Genomic DNA, 20,844 nt, shown 5'->3' with positions numbered 1-20,844 from the left:
ACAATATTGCATAGGGACGTGGAATGTTAGGTCCATGGATCTAGGTAAGTTGGAAGTGGTCAAGCAGGAGATGGCAAGAGTATGCATCAACATTTTAGGAATCAGTGGACTAAAATGGACAAGAATGGGCAAATTTAATTCAGATGACATTATATCTACTACTGCAGGCAAGAATCTATTAGAAGAAATGGAGTAGCCCTCATAGTCAACAAGAGTCTGAAATGCAGTACTTGGGTGCAATCTCAAAAACAACAAAATGATCCTGGTTTGTTTCCAAGGCAAAATTTTCAAATCACTGATGCCAAGGAGGTGGAAGATGACCAGTTCTGTGAAGGCCTACAACACTTCCTAGAGCTAACACCAGGACAAAAAAAAAAAAAAAAAAAGCCCTTTTCATCATAGGGGATTGGAAAGCAAACGTAGGAAGTCAAGAGATACCTGGAATAATAGGCAAGTTTGACCTTGGAGTACAAAATGAAGCAAGGCAAAGGCTAACAGTTTTGCCAAGAGAACATGCTGGCCGAAGCAAACAACAACACAAGAGACGACTCTACACATGGACATCACCAGATGGTCAGTACTGAAATCAGACAGGTTACATTCTTTGAAGCCGAAGATGAAGAGAAACTCTACACAGTTAGCAAAAGCAAGACCTGGAGCTGATTGTGGCTCAGATCATGGACTCCTTATTGCAAACTACAGGCTTAAAATGAATAAAGTAGGGAAAACCACTTTCAGATATGACCTAAATCAAATCACTTATGATTATATAGTGGAGGTGACAAATAGATTCAAGGGATTAGATCAGGTAGACAGAATGCCTGAGAACTATGGACAGAGGTTTATAACATACGGGAAGTGATGACCAAAACCATCCACCAGAAAAATAAATGCAAGAAGGTCAAGTGGTTGTCTGAGGAGGGCTTACAAATAGCTGAGAAAAGTAGAGAAGTGAAAGTACAAGGAGAAAGGGAGAGATATACCAACTGAATGCAGAGTTCCAGAGACTAGCAAGGAGAGATAAGAGAGCCTTATGTGAACAATGCAAAGAAATAGAGGGGAAAAAAAAACTGAGTGGGAAAGACTAGAGATCTCTTCAAGAAAAGCAGAGATACCAAGGGAGCATTTCATGCAAAGATGGGCACAATAAAGGACAAAAACAGTAAGGACCTAACAAAAACAGAGGGCATTAAGAAGAGGTGGCAAGAATACACAGAAGAACTATACAAAGAAGGTCTTAATGACCCAGATAACCAGGATGATTTGGTCACTCACCTAGAGCCAGATATCCTGGAGTGTGAAGTCAAGTGGGTCTTAGGAAGCATCACTATGAACAAAGCTTGTGGAGGTGATAGAATTCCAGCTGAGCTATTTCACATCCAGAAAGATGCAGCTGTTAAAGTTCACCCAATATGCCAGCAAATTTGGAAAACTCAGCAGTGGCCACTGGACTGGAAAAGGTCAGTTTTCATTCCAATCCCAAATAAAAGCAATGCCAAAGAATGTTTAAACTACTGTACAATTGTACTCATTTCACATACTAGCAAAGTGATGCTCAAAATCCTTTAAGCTACATTTCCACAGTACACGAACCAAAAACATCCACATGTTCAAGCTGGATTTAGAAAAGGCATAGTAACCAGAGATCAAATTGCCAACATTTGCTGGATCATAAAAAGATCAAAGGGGTTCCAAAAAAATGTCTTCATCTGCTTCATTGACTATGCTAAAATCTTTGTATGGATAACAACAAACTGTGGAAAATTCTTAAAAAGATGAGAATACCAGATCATCTATCTACCTCCTGAGAAAACTGTGTGCAGGTCAAGAAGCAACGGTTAGAACCAGACACATTGAACAATGGACTGGTTCAAAATTGGGAAAGGAGTAGGTCATGGCTGTATATTGTCACCTTGCTTATTTACCTTCTATGTAGAGTACATAATGTGAAATGCTGAGCTGGATGAATCACAAGCTGTAATCAAAACTGTCAGGAGATATGCAGATGATACCACTAATGGCAGAGAGCAAAGGGGAACTAAAGAGCCTCTTGATGAGAGTGAAAGAGAACAGTGAAAAAAATGGCTTACCATTCAGCATTCAAAAAACTAAGACCATGGCATCCAGTCCAATGATTTCATGGCAAATAGGTGTGGGAAAAAAATGGAAGCATTGAAAGATTTTATTTTCTTGGGTTTTAAAATCACTGCAGACAGTGACTGCAGATATGAAATTAAAAGATGCTTGTTCCTTGGAAGAAAAGCCATGACAAACCTAGACAGTGTATTAAAAAGTAGAGACATCACTCTGCTGACATAGGTCCATATAGTCAAAGCTATGGTTTTTTCAGTAGTCATTTATGGATGTGAGAGTTAGACCATCATGAAAGCTGAGTGCCGAAAAATCAATGCTTTTAAATTGTGGTGCTGGAGAAGACTCTTGAGAGTTGCTTGGACAGTGGGGTGATCAAACCAGTCAAGCCTGAAGGAAAACAACACTGAATATTCATTGGAATGGTTGATGCTGAAGCTGGAGCTCCAATACTTTGGCCACCTGATGTGAAAAGCCAACTCACTGGGAAATATGCTGATGCTAGGAAAGACTGAGAGCAGTAGGAGAAGGCGGCAGCATAGGATGAGATGGTTAGATAACATTATTGACTCAACGGACTTGAGTTTGAGCAAACTCTGGGAGATAGTAAAGGACAAGGAAGCCTGGTGTGCTACAGTATGTAGTTGCAAAGTCAGACACAGCTCATCAACTGAACAACAATCCATAACGCACATAATAGGCCTGCAGTGCAGGAGATGTGGGTTCTATCCCTGGGTTGAGAAGAGAAGATCCCCTGGAGAAGTGAACTGCAACCCACTCCAATATTCTTGCCTGGAGAATCTCATGGACACAGGAATCTGGTGGGCTACAGTTCATGCTGTCGCAAAAGTGTTGGACATGACTTAGCATTTAAACAGCAAGAACAGTTCATAATATGCACACATATATATGTGTGTAGTATTTGTACATTTGTGCCTGTGCATGTGTTTAGTGTGTATTGGTCTCAGAATTTTGTAATCACAAGAAATTTTTAAATGATTTAAATATGTAAAAATCTTTCAGCAAAGTGTGAGAAATGAGCAATAAAAGACTCTCCAACATAAAATACATTACACTAAAGTAACATCCTGTGGTTAAAGTGGAATGGAAAAATGATTCGAGGAGAAAAAGAACTTGATAATGTACATTTTATCAGGAAAAAAGTAGATATAAGTCCCTTTGGTATTTAGAGAAACTTAAATCCATTCAAAAGAATGATATAAAATTTTTTGTTTTAAAACTGTCAATAGTTAAATCATGCTAGAAATCATATCTTTTGTAGCTATTTAAACTTAGCATAAAAATGTAGATGGCAACTTAAAAACATGAGAGGGAATATAAGTAAATTTTCATAATAATTTTAGTAACAAGAGCAAAAACCAAAAACCAAAAACCCCAACATATGAAGACTCCTGATCCATAAGAATTACTATATATTCTGGGTGGTTAGCATCGTGTTGAACAAGGAGGCAGGTGCAGCTCATAAGAGCTTATTTTAACAGTAAAGTAAGAAAGAGAATGTGAACCACGGCAGTAAACATTGAGAATAACAAGGTGAAGAAGGATGTGAACAATATTAAAGAGTTCAAATATATAATGATGATATTAAGTGTCCCATATATGATGACAAGTTGGATGAACTGGGAAATAAGATAGGGAAAAGGTAAAGTCTAAAGTTTTTTTTCCTAAGTTGATTAAATGATGCATATTTAAGAGAAATAAATTTGAGGAGAAAGATATTAAGTTCGGTTCTGTTTATACTGAGATGCAGGTGCTTCATGTCAGTGCTCAAAGCATACCTAAGTTCAGTCTTCCGTGAATGTCATGCAAAATCAGAAGTGGATAGTGAAAGCAAAAGCCTTGGGCATAGCAGCACTCCCAGGAAGCATAGAGAGAGCATAAGGAGGGGTGTTTACCCCTCTTCTATAGAATTCATCAAACAGATATTTACTGAGTAGCTCTTATATGTCATTTTTTTTTTTTTTTTTAGCTGCTGGGAATAGAGAAGTGGAAAAAGCAGAGCAAAATCGATGATAAAACTGCAAATTCCATAACTTTATCATAAACTAGTAAAGTAAAAGATGAGATGCCTTGACAATGGGCTTTTTACACCAGAGCCAGAGTTCTGAACACTGCTCTCAGTTCCTTTTATTTGTTAAAAAGCTGAATCAACTATGAATTTATAATTGTCAGTTTGCTTCTGAGTTTCTCATCTTGAAATCAGTGTATCACTGAAAGTTCATCACCTGACAAATGTGTACCAGGCTGTTCTGGGACGGGCCTTTTCAGTCCTCCTTCACACCATATTCTTCAAAAGGTGATGTCTCCTCAGACAGCAGCCTACACATACTCTGCTATGTGACTTTAACAGACTTCCAAGAATACAGAATTTTAAGACAGGCAAACATGTAGTAAGATTGGAGGTCCCATGTGGTGCTTAAATGAAGTACTAATTTTTTAACAGTTTTTCCCTATAACAGTAACTCTGTATTCTGAGTAAGAGTTTGTTTTATGTATTAGTTCATGCTTTTCATAGAGAAACAAAATATTTGTTGGGACTAGTTGTACTTTTCTGAAGTGAACTTTAGTAGCTCTTTGGCAGCTGAAAAACTAACTTGTGGTTTATGTCCCTTATGTTGTGGTTGATGCCCCTTAGGTATTCCATTGATTATTTAAATCAATTAAACTGAGGATATCTTTACACATTATTGAGAACACCAAATTGTCTTAGTGAGTTACATGAGTCAATATCTAATGTATTGGAAATTAAAACATAAATTGAAAACATTTATTAATTGATTAGACATAATAAGCTCATTTGATGTTAAGAAATATAACATTTTAAAAGAAAAGTAACTTTTTTTTTTTTTTCAGAAAAATAGAACAATGATAATGGTTTAGATTTTTTTTTGTGTGTAAATTTCTTTAATGTTAGCTTAATTGTAAGAAGACAACTGAGTGTCTTGTATTTGCTTCTGCATTCAGTCTTTTGGGATATCGTACATCAAAGTGCACCTGGAAATACCACTGTAAAAAGGACAAGTGGTATTTTAGCATGTTATGAAAACAGTTTTGACTTCCTAGATTCCTGCAAAGATCTCCAGAATGCCAGGTATCCCTCTGAGAACTTTTTTTGCTCCATGTCAGACATGTAAGGCTGATGTCCCACAAAAATACTCTAATTAGGATATACTTGTTGTATATCTGTTCCCACCCTTTGTCACCAGCAACTTGCCTTCTTAGAGACTTCCATCATTTATTATATTTTTCTCGGATTTTCTTCATTTACCCTGTAGGATGGTCTAATCTGCTTTGTACGCTCTCTTTTGCATGACTGATACCACCATTTACACAGTTTAAAATCCAAAAGCTTAAAATAATCCTAAACATGCTCTTTCCTTCATGTTTCACATGTGATACATCATTAAGGCCTGTAAGTTTTATTTTCTATGTAGCTCTCAAATCTCCATTTTACTTCATCACTTTTATCTAAGACAATTATTTTTGAACTTTCTTGAATATTTGGATGGACTTCTGAGTGGAGCTATATCCATGTTCACAAGCTTTCCCCACCCCCCAACTCCTTCTCCACTTGGCAAATAGACTATTAAAAAAAAATCTGAATATATCATTCCCTATGCCTAGCACATCACACACACACACACACACACACACACACACACACCCCAGTATAGAACTCTGCAGTCACTACCTCTGATGATAGGACACAGACCAAACAAAATCATCTTTTACTCCCCACCCAACTCTCCAGCCTCATACACACGTCTCTCCGTGCTCTCTGTTCCAGCCAGAATAGGTTTCTTCCTGTACCTCATATCTTCCATATTCTCATTATAGTTCCCTGCCATCTCCTCTGCCTTAAAAAAATGTTTACTTCCTTCCTAACCTAACTGACAGCTACCCATTGTATAGATTTCAAGTCAGTTATTATTTCTTCATTTGACTTCCCCAGACTGGGTCAAATTCCTTACTGTATATTTATAGCAACATAAACCTCTCCTTCCATGTACTTCTCAGAGTTTGGTTTCCACATTTATTTTTGAAGCTATTTGGTTAATAGCTCTCTCTATCAGAATTTTTAAGCTCCAGAAGAGTAAGGACTATGTCTTTTTTTGTATCCCAGAGACCTACCACATCATTGCCTTGCACGTGATGGGAGTTCAACAAGTCTGTGTTGAGTGAATGACTGTTCCTTTCCTAATCAGTGGTCATTTTTAATTTTCTTTTAGTATCTCTTGGAATTTATTCTACGCATTTTGATTTTCATGTAAAAAACAGGCTTTTCCTAAACATTTCCAACTAGGAAGATTGCTTCTTACCTTCTTCCCATCACTTCAACTGACTGTCAGATTTCATGCTTCCCTGAGCTAGTTTTGCTCCTTTGCTGCTTGTCTTGATGGGTTTTCCTTCAATAAAATAAACAAAGATTGTGACTTCTTCCCTATTTTTTCACCTTCTTTTCCTTTCCTTCTTATTTTTTAAACTTCTTATATATAAGTGTCCAGAGTCATTTTACATTTTTAAGAGCTTTACTGAGCTATAACTGATGTTTAAAAACATCACATATTTAATGAACACAGTTTGATAGCTTTGAACATATGCCTGTGAATCTATCTCCACAATCAAGATAATAACCATATTAATCACCTTCAGAAGTTTCCTCCTGACTTCCCTTGCCTTTTTGTGTGTGTGTGTTTGGTAAGAACACAACTTGAGGTGTAGTCTGTTAACAATTGTTTAGTATACAACACAGTATTGTCAAGTATAGTTACTATGTCATATCGTAGCTCTCTAAAAATTACTTATCTTGCATAACTGAAACTTTATACTTGTTGAACAACTCCCCCCTGCAGAAGTGTGGCCTAGGCAGATCTCTGATAGCTAAGATTTCTATCAAAATTATCATTATGGGTTGACTTTTGTTCTCCTACTCAAAATTCATACGCTGAAGTCTAAACCCTTACTGCATTTGGAGTCGGGTTCTTAGGAGACAATTAGGATGATGAAGTATAATGATGGGATCCTAAAACAATAGGATTTGTGGCCTTAAGAGTAGAGGATGAACATAATCTCTCTCTCTATAATATGAGGACATACCAAAAGGGCATGTCTATACCTACATCTACAAGCCAGGAATAGAACTCTCACCAGGAGTCACTGGCTACCACCTTAATCTTGGACTTTATAGCTGCCAGAATTATAAGAAAATATATTACTGTTGATTAAGCCACCCAGTTTTATTTCGTTATGGTGACTTGAGAAGATATGTTGCCATTGGTACTAAATTAAAAAAGTCCTTTCTCCTAGTAACCAATGTACATTGGCATAATCTTAAAGGAAGGAATATATATAACCTTTTAAAATTCAGTGTCTTTGTGTGTTGGGAAACTGACTTTAGCAAACATTTTCTTCCTTAAAGAAAGCTAATTATTTGTCTCAATTTTATTAATTAATTCAAGGCCAGAACAGAGATTCATAGAAATATAGTCCTCTCATTGTATTCAGTGTCAGGAAAAAATTGCTATCAATATCCTTTCTCAAGGGAAAGATCTTGTACTGGAGGTCTTTTCCAAGTCATCTTCTAAGGAATAAGAGAATAAAATTGAAGCCCTTTCATGAAAGTCTTGTCTCCTGAGCATTTTACAACAGAAAAGAATTGGATAAAGTCCAGGGGAAAGTTTCAGACGTGAATTCCAGGTTCACATGGAAAGAAAACATGGAAGCAATTTGAGGTTTGTGTTTTGGAGGTCTTTATACTATTCTCTCACAACAGTTTAAAACAAGGAGCTCTTTAAATTTACATTGAGCCTTATCCTGCCCTTTGCGGCCCAAAGAGCAGAAGTCTGATGATGGGATAGTAGCTTTACACATTGTTCTAAATATCCAGGGACCATTGTAAAGTAAATCCTACATTTCAATTGCTCTTCAGTAGCTGGGAATAAGAAGTAGGTTGGGTTGAATTATTCTAAGAATAATCAGGTATTTAGCCAATGGCTTATGAAGCAACTTGTTCTTAGCTATAGGCAAAAGAACAGCAATAGCTTGTCAACACAGATTTTTTGGAGGACTAAGGGGACTGTAAATGTAAAGATTTACTAATTGTCCATGTAAGAGTTATGGAGCCTGGGTGTGGCTTTCTGCCATATACGTGTGTACTCACATTCTCCATTGCCTTTCACAGACCTCTGTCAGGGCCTCGTGGTCTGTCTGCAAGGACTTGGCTAGCCTTTAACAGAGAAAAAGGGTGAATTTATTATACATTGTCTTGGAGGCAAGAGGGTTTTCCTATCAATTACATAACAATTAATGTTCATTCTCTCAAAAAATCTATTCAGACCTTAAAATTCTCTACCAAGTAGTATAATAATAAGACCACAGCACATCCATATCAGCAAAGTGAAATTAATGTTCCAAGAGACACCCATTGTATTTGATCGTGTTCTAACAAGACAGTGAAATTTTTCAATAGCAAATGTTGTTTTCCTTAAAGCATTTCCAAATAGAAAATTTTGAGTCAGTCATCAAAGAAAAACATTCCTTCACTCACAGGCCACTGAGGATCATGCAAATATCTTTGCATCTGCTTCCAAAGGGTGACCACTACTTACACCCCTGGCAAAATGTTTTATTTGTTAGAAACTGTCAGAAGAGTTCCTGGTATTTTCAGTGTAAGCCTGGTAGACATACTTGCAGAAAAATTTGTGGATGTTGAGATGTAATATTTTAAAAACATATTGCTTTGGCTAAACTTGATAATCTTCAGCTAATACTGGGGATGGTTCTGTGCTTCTTTAACACTATGCTAGGCCACTGGAGACTCCTCAAAGCCTTCCCTCATTCAGGTCTAATGTTTAAGTATTAAGTCCAAAAGAATAGATTTCCCAACATTTAACAGCCCTTTCAAATCAAGTAGCATGAAACATTTGTTTTGTTTTTGCTCCAAGTTTTGATGTTTATGTAGTAGGACAGCTGAGGGAGTCTATTTTATTGCAGACCAGGAATAATTCCTTTTGTTTGAATCATAAGTATTCATGTAGGCGGCAGAGATCAAACATTTATATCAGTTAAATGGTCTATGGACAAATCATTCATGGTCCCCCTCAAATAATATTTATTAAATAGCTACATAAAGTCTTACAATAACTGTTACTAATTAATGAAAGCTATGTAGTTACCTTGTTGTATTAATATATCTTTTTTTGCTTATATTATTTATTCTATACATTGCCATCAGAATTATGTAGCTTTGTTTATGGGGCCTCTTCTAACAGCTGAAATAGATAAATACAGATTCACTGACTTCAGAGGGTACTTTTTAAGTAAACAAAAATACTATATAAACATTGATAGTTTGTAGTTAAATAATAAAAAAATATTTCTACTGGATTAAAACTCCACAATAAGTAAAATCAAGTTGTTTCAGGTTACATATTTCAAAGTTATAGACACTTATTAAAATAAGAGTAAGAAACAATAATGTTATTTAGATTCTTTACATCTTGATAGGGCCAGACTTATTTCAGGCTGCTATAAGAGAATACCATAGACGTGGTAGATTCTAAACAACAGAAATATAGTTCTCATAAATCTGGAAGCTGAAAGTCCAAGGCCAAGGTGTCAGCAGGTTTGGTATCTAGAGGGGCTGATTCCTGGTTCACAGGTGGCTAACTCCTCCCAGTGTCTTCATATGGTAGAAAAAGCAAGGGAACTCGGCAGGGTCTCTCTTATAACCCCATTTATGACGGCTCTGTCCTTACGACCTAAACATTTGCCAAAGGCCCCACTGTCTAATACCATAACATGGGGACTAGGATATTGACATATGAATTTGAGGAAGACACAAATATTCAGTTTATAACAAGACCTAATGAAATGATATTTATTCTGTACAATATTGTATTTTTACTAATGTGCAAAAATTCCTTGTATTCTGTAAATTTTTATAATTTCAAAGTTAGAAATTGTTCAGTAATCCTCCAAATTAGAATCTGTTCAATAATCCAATTATTTAATCTAAATCCAAAAATTTAGTTTTTATCTAAACATTTTAATTTACACTTTTAGTGAATAATAATGACTCCTTAAAATAAGTTTATATCATTTTTAAAATATAATAATAAAAGTTCAGAAAAAATATTTAGCATAATTGTTCAAATGAGGATTTTATGATAGTTACTTTTAAAGTGAAAACAAATTTTTTAAAACTTTCTGGGAACCTCTGCAGTTGAGGTGCAAGGTCAGTAAAACAATTCTGGTCTCTGAACTTCATACTGAAATTTTAATGCATCCATCAGCAAAGAAATATTTTCCTCAATATTCTTATAGCTTAGTTTATAGTCTTTACTTTGACTTAAGAGTTTTTGTAATATAGGTATTTCTTTTCACCAGGACTCCAAAAATTTGAAAACTTAACCTCAATTAGAAAAATATTTATCTTTTACTAGCTTTTAAATTTTATCATTCCTCTTTTTACATTGTTTAGGTTGATGTCTAGACAGTCATAGTGGGTTACAAGGAATAGAGTGTATTAACCTCTGATGGGCGTGCAAGGCCCATATTTAGCCAAAGGTGGCCCCGGCTGACTGGATTCTTCACTTGCAAGTTCATAGTGCCAAAATGATACTGAGAAGGATGGATCACTAACACCCAAAACAAAACACACCCATAACTAGGAAAGTCAGAGAGCTGTAGTACCCAAGTCAGGCGATGAAGTCCGTGAGAGTAGCGGAAGTGTTTTCGCTCTGGCTGCCCTAACTCTGACCTTCTTGCCATTGTCAGTAATCTGAGATCTGACTGAGGTCACAAGTTTACTGCCCAGGAGCTTGTGTCCAAGAAGTGGGGGATCAAAAGTTTTCTTCTTAAACTGTTAAGCTAATGAACTGACAGATTCCTGGGGACATTTCTTTTGTCTTTTTTGACACCGTAGTTTTATAATTAAATATATATGTCAGTACCTGTTTTAGAGTTGTCACCCTTTAAAGGCTTCCCGCACATACCCAGTCTCCTCAAATCATTTAACAATCCACTCAAATTATCAGAAAAGATAGTTTACTAGCATTTGTTTTAATGAAACATAGTTCTAACCCTCAGAATCTATGAAATTTATTTTATTTTCTATTTCATCAAAGAACTTCAGGTAGTATTAAAATCATAATGAACTTAAATAGAATGAACTTCTATACAAGTAATTTCTCAGTTCAAAAATTTGTTCTTCCTGAATCAATGAAGTGAAGTGAAAGTTGCTCAGTTGTGTCCAAGTCTTTGCAACGATGGACTGTGTCCATGGAATTCTCCAGGCCAGAATACTGGAGTGGGTAGCCTTTCCCTTCTCCAGGAGTCAAACTGGGGTCTCCTGCATTGCATCCAGATTCTTTACCAACTGAGCTATGAGGGAAGCCCTCCTGAGTCAATATACATTGCCAATATCAACAGATACTAATTTCTAAGTCATCCACTCTCAATGCCCATTTTATGGGTCAATCTGGGAACATTTTCTCATGTCCATTTGGATTTCTTTTTAATTTAGGATGTTTCTGAGCTGCATTTCTATTCCCTAAAGCAGATACATAAGAAATAACACATTTTAAGATGAGCTGAAGAAGAAGTTTTTTAAAAGAAAAATTACTAAATGAGCAGTTTGTGGAAATCTGTGTTTAAAATATTCCAGTGATTGAGATGGTCATTAATTAATCCTTATTTTTCACAAAGCTTCATAGAACAACTCCAAATGTAGACTCTACTACCTTTGCAAGGAACTCGATGAAATAAAGCATTCAGCCACATAAGGTAATAATTATTTGCAAGAAAGAAAGAAATTAAAAATGAAGCTAAAGAGCCACTTAAAAAGTATTTACACCGTTAAATATGGTACATTTTTATTCACATCCCTAGCCTCTGAAAACATGCCTAATTCTGACCTCTCCTTTGGAGAAATGATACATCAAATTCCAGAATAGATGAATAAAAAACATTTATTCACTTTTTAAACTATCCGAGAGGGTTTCAACTTGAGTTTTATCCAGAGGCATCTTGAATAACCATTTAGGTTAAAGGTAACTGGTGAGTTTACATGGAAACATAAACATTGTCATGCATGTTTTGAGAAGGTATATGAATTTTAGTTGCTCCAGAATGCTTTGAGTTATATTTTGTATAAGTGAGTATATTTTAAGACAAAGAGAGAGCTCAAGTTTTGTAAGTTTAATTTTTTACTTTAAATATTTTCTTACTGAGATTTTCAGGATCTTTATCAGATATGGTAAGCAATGAAATTGGACAAACAAAAAGGCAAGAAATAAATCTTCTTAGAGACAAGTAATATTTTTAAAATGTCAACAAGTTGAGTCCACCGTTTTAATTCCTCCTTTTGGTTGAATGAGATAGTAATAATGATAAACTGAATTTTTTATTTCATTTAATTATTATAAAAACATGTGACAGAAAATCCTACAAATAAAATGCAAGTGAACTCTTAAGAGGTAGATGACAAATTAAATTATTTTATTTAAATTTATATTTCTTTTTACCAATAGCCCACAATACTATGAATGACACAGATGTCCCTATGCAAACAACTGAATGCATTCAAGGTCAAGGAGAAGGTTACCGGGGCACCATCAATACCATTTGGAATGGAATTCCCTGTCAGCGTTGGGATTCCCAGTATCCTCACCAGCATGACATAACTCCTGAAAATTTCAAGTGCAAGTGAGTAAATTAGGGAAATATTATAAATTTCAGTAAGCAGAATAGTTGATTTTTCATAATTTCAATGTTAGTGATCCTTAAACTTTAGTGTGCCTGGGGAAAATTTAGCAATTAAAAGGCAGATACATCCACCCTGAATTTTTGATTCTTCAGGTCTGAAATTTGGACCTCAAATAATACATTTTAGCAGTCATTCTTGCTGATTCTGAATCAGATGGTTGATGTACCATCCATGCTTTGGGAAAAACATCTTTAGGTTTCTGATCACAGCTTTGTTCTTACAGGTCTATTTAATGAACAAATTAGTGGTAACGACAACCAGGAAACTTTCAAACTAGTGCTTCCTTAAATTTTCATAATAACTTTAGGGGAGATTACAAGGCATACTTTAAGTCAACATTGTAAACTGATGAGTTTTCAGCCTTGAAAAAAATTTATAGTTTTATATGAAAATTTTTTATTGTTTCAAAATTTCATTTAACAGGTAGGGAAGTAAAACAATTGTATAGATGAATCAAGCTGAAGAAACTGCCCTTGAATATCAGTTGTATACTTGTTACGGTCTTCCCATGGCTGCTTTTCTTCACCACTTGAATTTCGTTGGACAGCCACAGTGCCATGTGTTTTTAAATTGTCCACCTTGTTATTAGGAACATAAAATGATTGCTTTTAAAATTTATAACACACGTGTCATTCATAGTGGCTTTGCTGAAATAGCACCTATAAATAACATATATTGGCTTTATGTAACTGACTTTTAATAAGAGGGCTTAACATTTCAAGATGGAGAACTATGAAATTAGTCGGCCCATTCACTGGAGAGGGGATATAGTTTATGGTTTTTTATATTATTTAATTTTTTTTAAACCAATTCAGAATTCTTTGCTTAGATACTAAATATTCACTTGTTGTATTTTAAAAATTATTTTATAATAAATGTATTGTTGCCACTCTCTTTATTTCCCTCATTTTCTTCACAGCAATTCACTCTATTTTTGACCCATGTGTTTCACACCTCAGAAATAAACAAAAAGTAGAGAGAACAAAGAAAATGAGAAAAGAATAGTAAGAGAGACAAAGAAGACAGTATCAGTGCCATGCACACTTCTGGTTAACTTCTAATGACTGGTAATACTCAAGATTGTGTATGTGAACCAAATTTAATCTGTAAGAAAAAGAAAATCATTATAGAAATTGAACCCACACATTTCACAATAAAAAATGATCAAAAGTTTAGTTGCTATATATTATTGGAATTTAAGCTGTTCTTCTTTTTGGGGGGAAGGCTTTCCTTGTAGCTCAGTCGGTAAAGACTCTGCCTGCAATGCAGTAGACCCGGGTTCGATCTCTGGGTTCGGAGGATCCCCTGAAGAAGGAAATGGCAACCCACTCCATTACTTTTGCCTGGAGAATCACGGGCTACAGTCCATGGGGTTGCAAGAGTCGAACACGACTTAGTGACTAAATGACCACAACCACCAAGCTATTCTTTCTTAATTGATTATTTGGTCAAGATAAACATAAATATGAAAAAACAAAAAGTGAGTTGTGTTATAAAACACATAAAATCTGATGCATCATTTTGCTGAGTATTGATGCATTTACCGTTTGTGGGCTAGCAGAGAATGGAGTACTGGTCAGGTGTCTCTGGTTGTACCAAACACTGTTTGCCCCAGTGCTGAGATTCCTTACAAATGATGATTTTTAAAGCACTATAACTGAAAAATACTGCCTGTGATGATGTACATGAATCATACAATCATTAATTTGTTTTAATAATTGTAACTGATTCTTCAAGTGAGGTGAAAAAACTTAGAAAAAATATTTGAGCAAACCTTGACTTCCTGATTTAATCTAGATTAATGAGGTGCTTCTAGATACAGATTATAAAAGGGGAACTTTAAGTTTATTGATAGCCTTAGATATATGTTTAATTATCTTGCCTTAAATTACAACTCAAAATTAACTAAGCAATTATTCATTTAAAATTGCAAATTTCTGTACACTTTATATAAAATTCAGTGCACATATATTGTACTGACATAATCTTTTTTTTTACATAATCTTTTTAAATGTGAGTATAAACTAGTTAGAAGAAAAGATTTTTTTCATCTCTCCAGTTAATAATTTTATGATTTTATAAGAAGAGTAAAGGTTTAAATGTGGGTTATAAATAAGAACATTTGCTATAGAATGGTCAAATCTATTGGCACTCACTGTTCTCACAACCTTAAATAACATAGCTTATGTCAGGATCTGTTTTGGCTTGATAAATTATTACTTGTTGATTTTATAACCAAACTCAAGCTTTTTTAAAAAATGGTTTTCAGTTTCTAATGGTCAACTGATTAGTATTAAATGTGTAGTATTTTTAATTGGGCCTAAGTGAAACAATGTACCTTTCTATAGAATGAATGTTAATTTTGTTAAATTATTAGAGAGATCTATGGAAAGAAAGTACACACTTTCTTCAAATTAGAGAGCACTATCAGGGGAACAAATCATGAACTCCCCATTTTATTTAATGTGAACTTTGTATTAAGGTAAAATCCTTTTACATACAGATAATATTAATTTAGACTTTTCCCTTATCACAAGTCCAAATGTCTAGCTATATCATTAATAAAATAAAGGAAGTGCATGTACTATGTCGACAACTTTTTCTATAGGTTTTCTATACTATAATTAAGCCTTAATTTTACAGAAATATAAAATTTCAGGTAATATCTCTAAATCAAGAAAGAACTACTTTGTAATTAAAAGAAATCTACGTGGTAAATTAAATAAATCAAAGAAATACAGAATTTAAAGAATAAATATGTTTTCCGTGGCAAATGTTTCAATAGGTAGAACTTCATTTTTAAACAAGGGTAATTAAAGACTGTTAATTATAATAGTCTTTCTTCTGCAAAGAGAATGTTGTTTCTACATTATTATGATCCATGAAAATACAATGAGTAACAGACCAGTTTTTAAAAATTGTAACAGTTGAGAGTTCAAGTCTTGAAAATGAGTGAGAATAATGAAGTGGTACTATTTCTCTCTTTCATGAAGCAGTAGTATTTGTGTGAAACTCTGGGTCTGTAGAAGTAAAAGAATTTTGACATCTGACAGCATTTATTTCAATAATGTGGGCAGTGTCAGCTGTGTATACTGAATTTTAAATTGTTAAAACTATCCCAATCTAAAATGTAGAGCTCTATTTATAGAATGCATACATTCTGGGATTCTAGAAATGTAATAACACTAACTTCACCAATGTAAGAAACCCTGGCAATTTACATTAACATGCTTATTCTCAATAGGGACCTAAGAGAAAATTATTGCCGAAATCCAGATGGGGCTGAGTCACCGTGGTGTTTTACCACTGATCCAAACATCCGAGTTGGCTACTGCTCCCAAATTCCAAAATGTGACGTGTCAAGTGGACAAGGTAATAGCTGACATTTTGCAGTGTGGGCATGATTAAACTCAGTGGAAATGCCTAAAGGGAGTATACATTTTATAGGAGATGAGCTATCTCTTATTGCACGTTAGCAAACAAAATCACAAAGTCCAAAGTTGGATTTCTTTTGTATATGCTCAATATCCGTTTATTTATGTGACTGTATACTAGTGCCAGGGACAGTTTTAGGCACTGTGGATATACCAGTAAACAAAATTCTCTGGCCCCATGGAACTAACGTCCAGCAAAGAAAAAACAAGCAAAATTAAAATGGAGGTGGGGATAGTAAGCTCATTTGTGTAAGTGCTAGAGAGAGAAATGTCCTAGAGTTAGAGAGAGGAGGACGTTGCTATTTTACATTTTAATGGTCTCAGAATATCTTACATATTAAGGTAACATTTCAGGAGGACCTGAAAGAGTGGGAGAGCAGCATGTACCATGTGCAGATAATTGTAAAGAGCATTCTGGATAGAGGAAATTGCAGATGAAAATGAGATGAGATGGGAAAGTGCTTGAAAAGTTAAAAGAAGAAACAGCACATCATTGTGGCTGGTACAGAATGAGCAAGGTAGAGAGTAGCAGAAGGTGAGGTTAGAGAGCAGCTGAGCTAAAACTGCAGAGGTCTTGTAAAAACTGGAAGGATTTACACTTCTATTCTGAAAGAGAAGAGACTGCTGTAGGATTCTAAGAGAAATTAAATGATCCATTTGACTTCAATTCTAACTGGATGACTCTCGCTGCATTATGAAAAATAGCCAGAGCTCCTGACAAGGGCCAAAACAAGGGGATCAGTTGAATGATTGTTTCAGTAATCTAGCCAAGAAAGGAGAGTGATGTGGACAGGAGTGTTAGCAGTAGAGATGATATGCAACAGTGGGCTTTGAGATAAATCACCATCATACTTGGAAACACAGACACCATTGCAAATAATTGTTTCAGGGAGCAGTGGTTAAGAAAAGTCACACTGAAACAGGTTTAAAAAATCATTTGTCAAACAATAATAATAATGTTGGCCTCTGGGCATTTGTTGGTATAGAATGAATTGGGAGTTATGATTTTTAATAATCATATTCTTTGACATAAATTTACTTTTGATGGTCATGGCCATGGTCAGTTCTAAATCATTCTGAAAAGTCCAAACCGAATTTAAAGCTTTGTTTCGCGGATTTATTGCCCTATGCATACCTCTTCCATCCCTGACTTTCCCTCAGTGCCATTTTTCGAGAACAACTCCGAACACAGTTGTAGAGGGAAGAAGGGATGAGTCTCTTTTCAATCAATTTCACTCTTCCTGGGCAGACTTTAAAGGTCAGTTGGAAATAAAGTTGAAAACAATGATTAAAGAAGGCTTGGTACCAGCTGGATCTATTCTGTCCCTGCTTTATTCATTTAAACAATTACTGCTAATTCCTGAGTGATAGAGGCAAATAAGAATGATTGTTTTATAAGTTTCTGGTGTGTATTAAGATGCTTTAATGTACAGATATATCACTTATCAAAGGATCAGGTAATAGAGTATAGATTTTTGATTTGGAAAGCAAAGTTAATGTTATTGCTTATATAATAAGCCTACACATTAATAGATGAAGAAATTAGTTTTGTGGAATTCAAGTAACTTGCCTAAATTCTCAAATGAACACAACTAGGATTTACATGAATTCTCCTTAAAATGACCTTTCCATTACCCCCAGGCTTTCTCCTTTTCATTAATATTTTAACAACATATTATAATCTTTCTATTTAACAATATATTATACCTGATATATGCAACAATGTGCAGGGTCCTGTGGGGCAGTTGTATTGAGACAGTTAGCCAACAGAGTTGTGAAATTTTATCAGACAGTTATATCATTGTATAATACTGCCAAGCTAATTGTATGCATTGTTACATGTATGATATGTATGCATGGAGAGAAACATACATACACATACCTATCCAACCCCCACCACACACACATGAAAGGATGGTGCTCTTATCCCTCTGCATATAACAGGAAACAAATTTTACATATAGGTTGATGAGTTAAAAACTTTTGCCTAAATCTTGCAGCATCTGAATTAGCATATATATAAAAGCTCTTCCATTTGGATATTAAATAACTCTGTTAAAAAAGTTGAAATTGTAGAATTTCTTCAAAAATACTGATGAAACACTGTATTGGATTATATAAGGTACACTTAAGGTAGGAAACAAACAATTCACAGCTTTAAATATTTATATCAGTAATATATAATAAAGATAGGGGAATGAAATTTCCCACGCAAAGAAGTGTAAAAAATGTAAACCAAAAGCAACAGAAGAAGGGAAACAACTAGGACAAAAGCAGACATTAGAAAAGTAAAGAAGAAATAGTAGACCTAATGAATAAAGCTAAATGATGATTCTTTGAAAAAATTAACAAAATGGACAACCATTAGCCAACTGACTCGAGAGATGATAAATATATAAAATTTTGTATATTTTATATATTTTATATTGTATATTTTATTTTTATAAATTTTATATATTATAAATTTTATATATAATAATAATATGAAGGTAATAATAATTATATAATATTTATATTATAAATAATAATATGAAGGTAAAGATAACCAATGAACTGGAAAATTAGAAAACCTGAGATTATTTTATACAACCTCATGTGAAAACTAAAAATGAAAATAAAATGGATAATACGCTAGGAAAATTCAAGTTAGTTGAATTGACCCTGATAGAGAAAGAAAATTTAGACTCATTCCTATAGAAGAAACATGGAGATTTATGATAAATTGTTCCACCACAAACCACATCATGCCTTGATGAATTCACAGATCAAGTGATCACAATGCTACATAAATTGTCCTGTAGCTTAACAAATGTAATAAAATTTTCAAATTATTTCTGGATGAAGTTATGATATTGAATCCTAAATATGATAAAGGTATCCAGAGAAGAACACTATAGATTCATATCACTTGTAAATATTAATGTAAAATCTTAAATGAAATTTGAATGAGCAGTTTAATAAAGAAATTAAGAAAATAATACATAATGATTGCATATAGTCTGAGTACAGAAATGGTTCAGTTTTAGAAACCCATTAATGTAATTCACCTTAGTTGTAAGAAATGCAACCATATAACAAATCCCAACAGATTCTGAAATTACTGTGACAAAATTCATGTGTTCTTCATAAAAATATTCAAGAATATTCAGAATACATACAAACTTACACACCATATATCTGTATCTATATCTATGTGAATGTGTGTATGTATATATATATATATATAGCATCCTCAGTCATGTCCAGCTCTTTGTAACCCCATGGACTATAGCTTGCCAGGTTCCTCTGTCCATTGGATTTTCCAGGCAAGAATACTGGAGTTAGTTGCTATTTCTCTCCCCAGGATATCTTCTCAAACGAGAGATGGAACCCACATCTCCTGCATTGGCAGGTGGATTCTTTACCACTGAGACTCTAGGGAAGGCCACTATCTCCCTTACTATTTAATATTATAAATATTTTAACATTATATTTTTTTTGACATTGCAATGTTGACATTTTATACAATTAGATAAGAAGGCATATTTACTGATTGAGTAAAAAGGCAACAGATCTTTGTACAAATTATATAATAGTAATATTCTTGGAAATCTGAATTCAAATAATAAAAACAAATCACTAAGGTAGCACAATATATGATTAATATACAAATATCAATAGCATTCACATATGCATTTGAAGATATAATTAAAGAGAAAACTACATCTGTAATAGGAAACAAAACTGATGAAAACTTAGGAGTAAACTTAGGAAAGATGTGCAAATCTATGTAATTAAATTTCAAATTACTACTGAAAGTCCAAAATTGTACTTTAACATGTAGAAAAAAATCACTTGCTCTTGATATAAGATCTCAACATCACAAATACATCAGTTTCACCTAAGCTAATTTTTAAATTTAATGTGATATTAATAAATAGATCACCATCTTTTTTGATACCAAACAAACGCATTCTAAATCTTTCCTAGAAGAATAAACATGTAACTATAGTAAAGAAAAATGTGAAAAAGAAGTGATTTGAGGTAAAAAAACTTATCAGATACTAAAATATTTTTAAAGAGTATATAATTTAAAAAATGTAGTTCTACCACAAGAATAAATTGACAATTAGAACAGAACACAGGATCTAAAAATAAACTCCTTACTGAGATTATATTTAAAAAGTGGCACTTTATGTCATTGTGTAAAAATGAAATTTAAAAACTAATAGTGGATCAATAAAGTTATATTTGGAAAAATAATAAAATTAATCCATGCTTTGCACCATACCTGAAAATAAACTTCAAATGGATAAGAGATATGAACATAAAAATGGAAACCATATAGATACTAGGAGTAAACTTGGAAAAATACCTTTATGACTTAGATGTAGCAATGTGGTTTCTAATTAACACTCAAATTCTAAAGACAATAAAAGAAAAAAAAATAAGCTGCAAAAGGTGTCATGACAAAAACATAATGAAACCTATATATTTAAATTCAAAAGACAAATGACAAATTTGGACCAAGTTTTAAAATGTATATCACAG

At 34.0% G+C, this 20,844-nt stretch overlaps 1 protein-coding gene across 2 annotated transcripts in view; it reads left to right on the top strand.

Moving 5' to 3' along the window:
• The window catches only part of HGF (hepatocyte growth factor), an 81,058-nt gene that overhangs the window by 33,098 nt on the left and 27,116 nt on the right, over window positions 1-20,844 (top strand). For both annotated transcript variants that reach the window (XM_070469949.1, XM_070469951.1), the window contains 2 exons: window positions 12,645-12,819; window positions 16,125-16,252. In XM_070469949.1, coding sequence (XP_070326050.1) covers window positions 12,645-12,819; window positions 16,125-16,252 — 303 coding nt within the window. The remainder of the gene's footprint in view (window positions 1-12,644; window positions 12,820-16,124; window positions 16,253-20,844) is intronic.

The sequence above is a fragment of the Odocoileus virginianus genome, chromosome 1, assembly GCF_023699985.2.
Source record: "Odocoileus virginianus isolate 20LAN1187 ecotype Illinois chromosome 1, Ovbor_1.2, whole genome shotgun sequence".
Classification (NCBI taxonomy): Eukaryota; Metazoa; Chordata; class Mammalia; order Artiodactyla; family Cervidae; genus Odocoileus; species Odocoileus virginianus.
The sequence above is the reverse complement of the archived record's forward strand: the minus strand, read 5'-3'. Positions and strand labels throughout refer to the sequence as shown.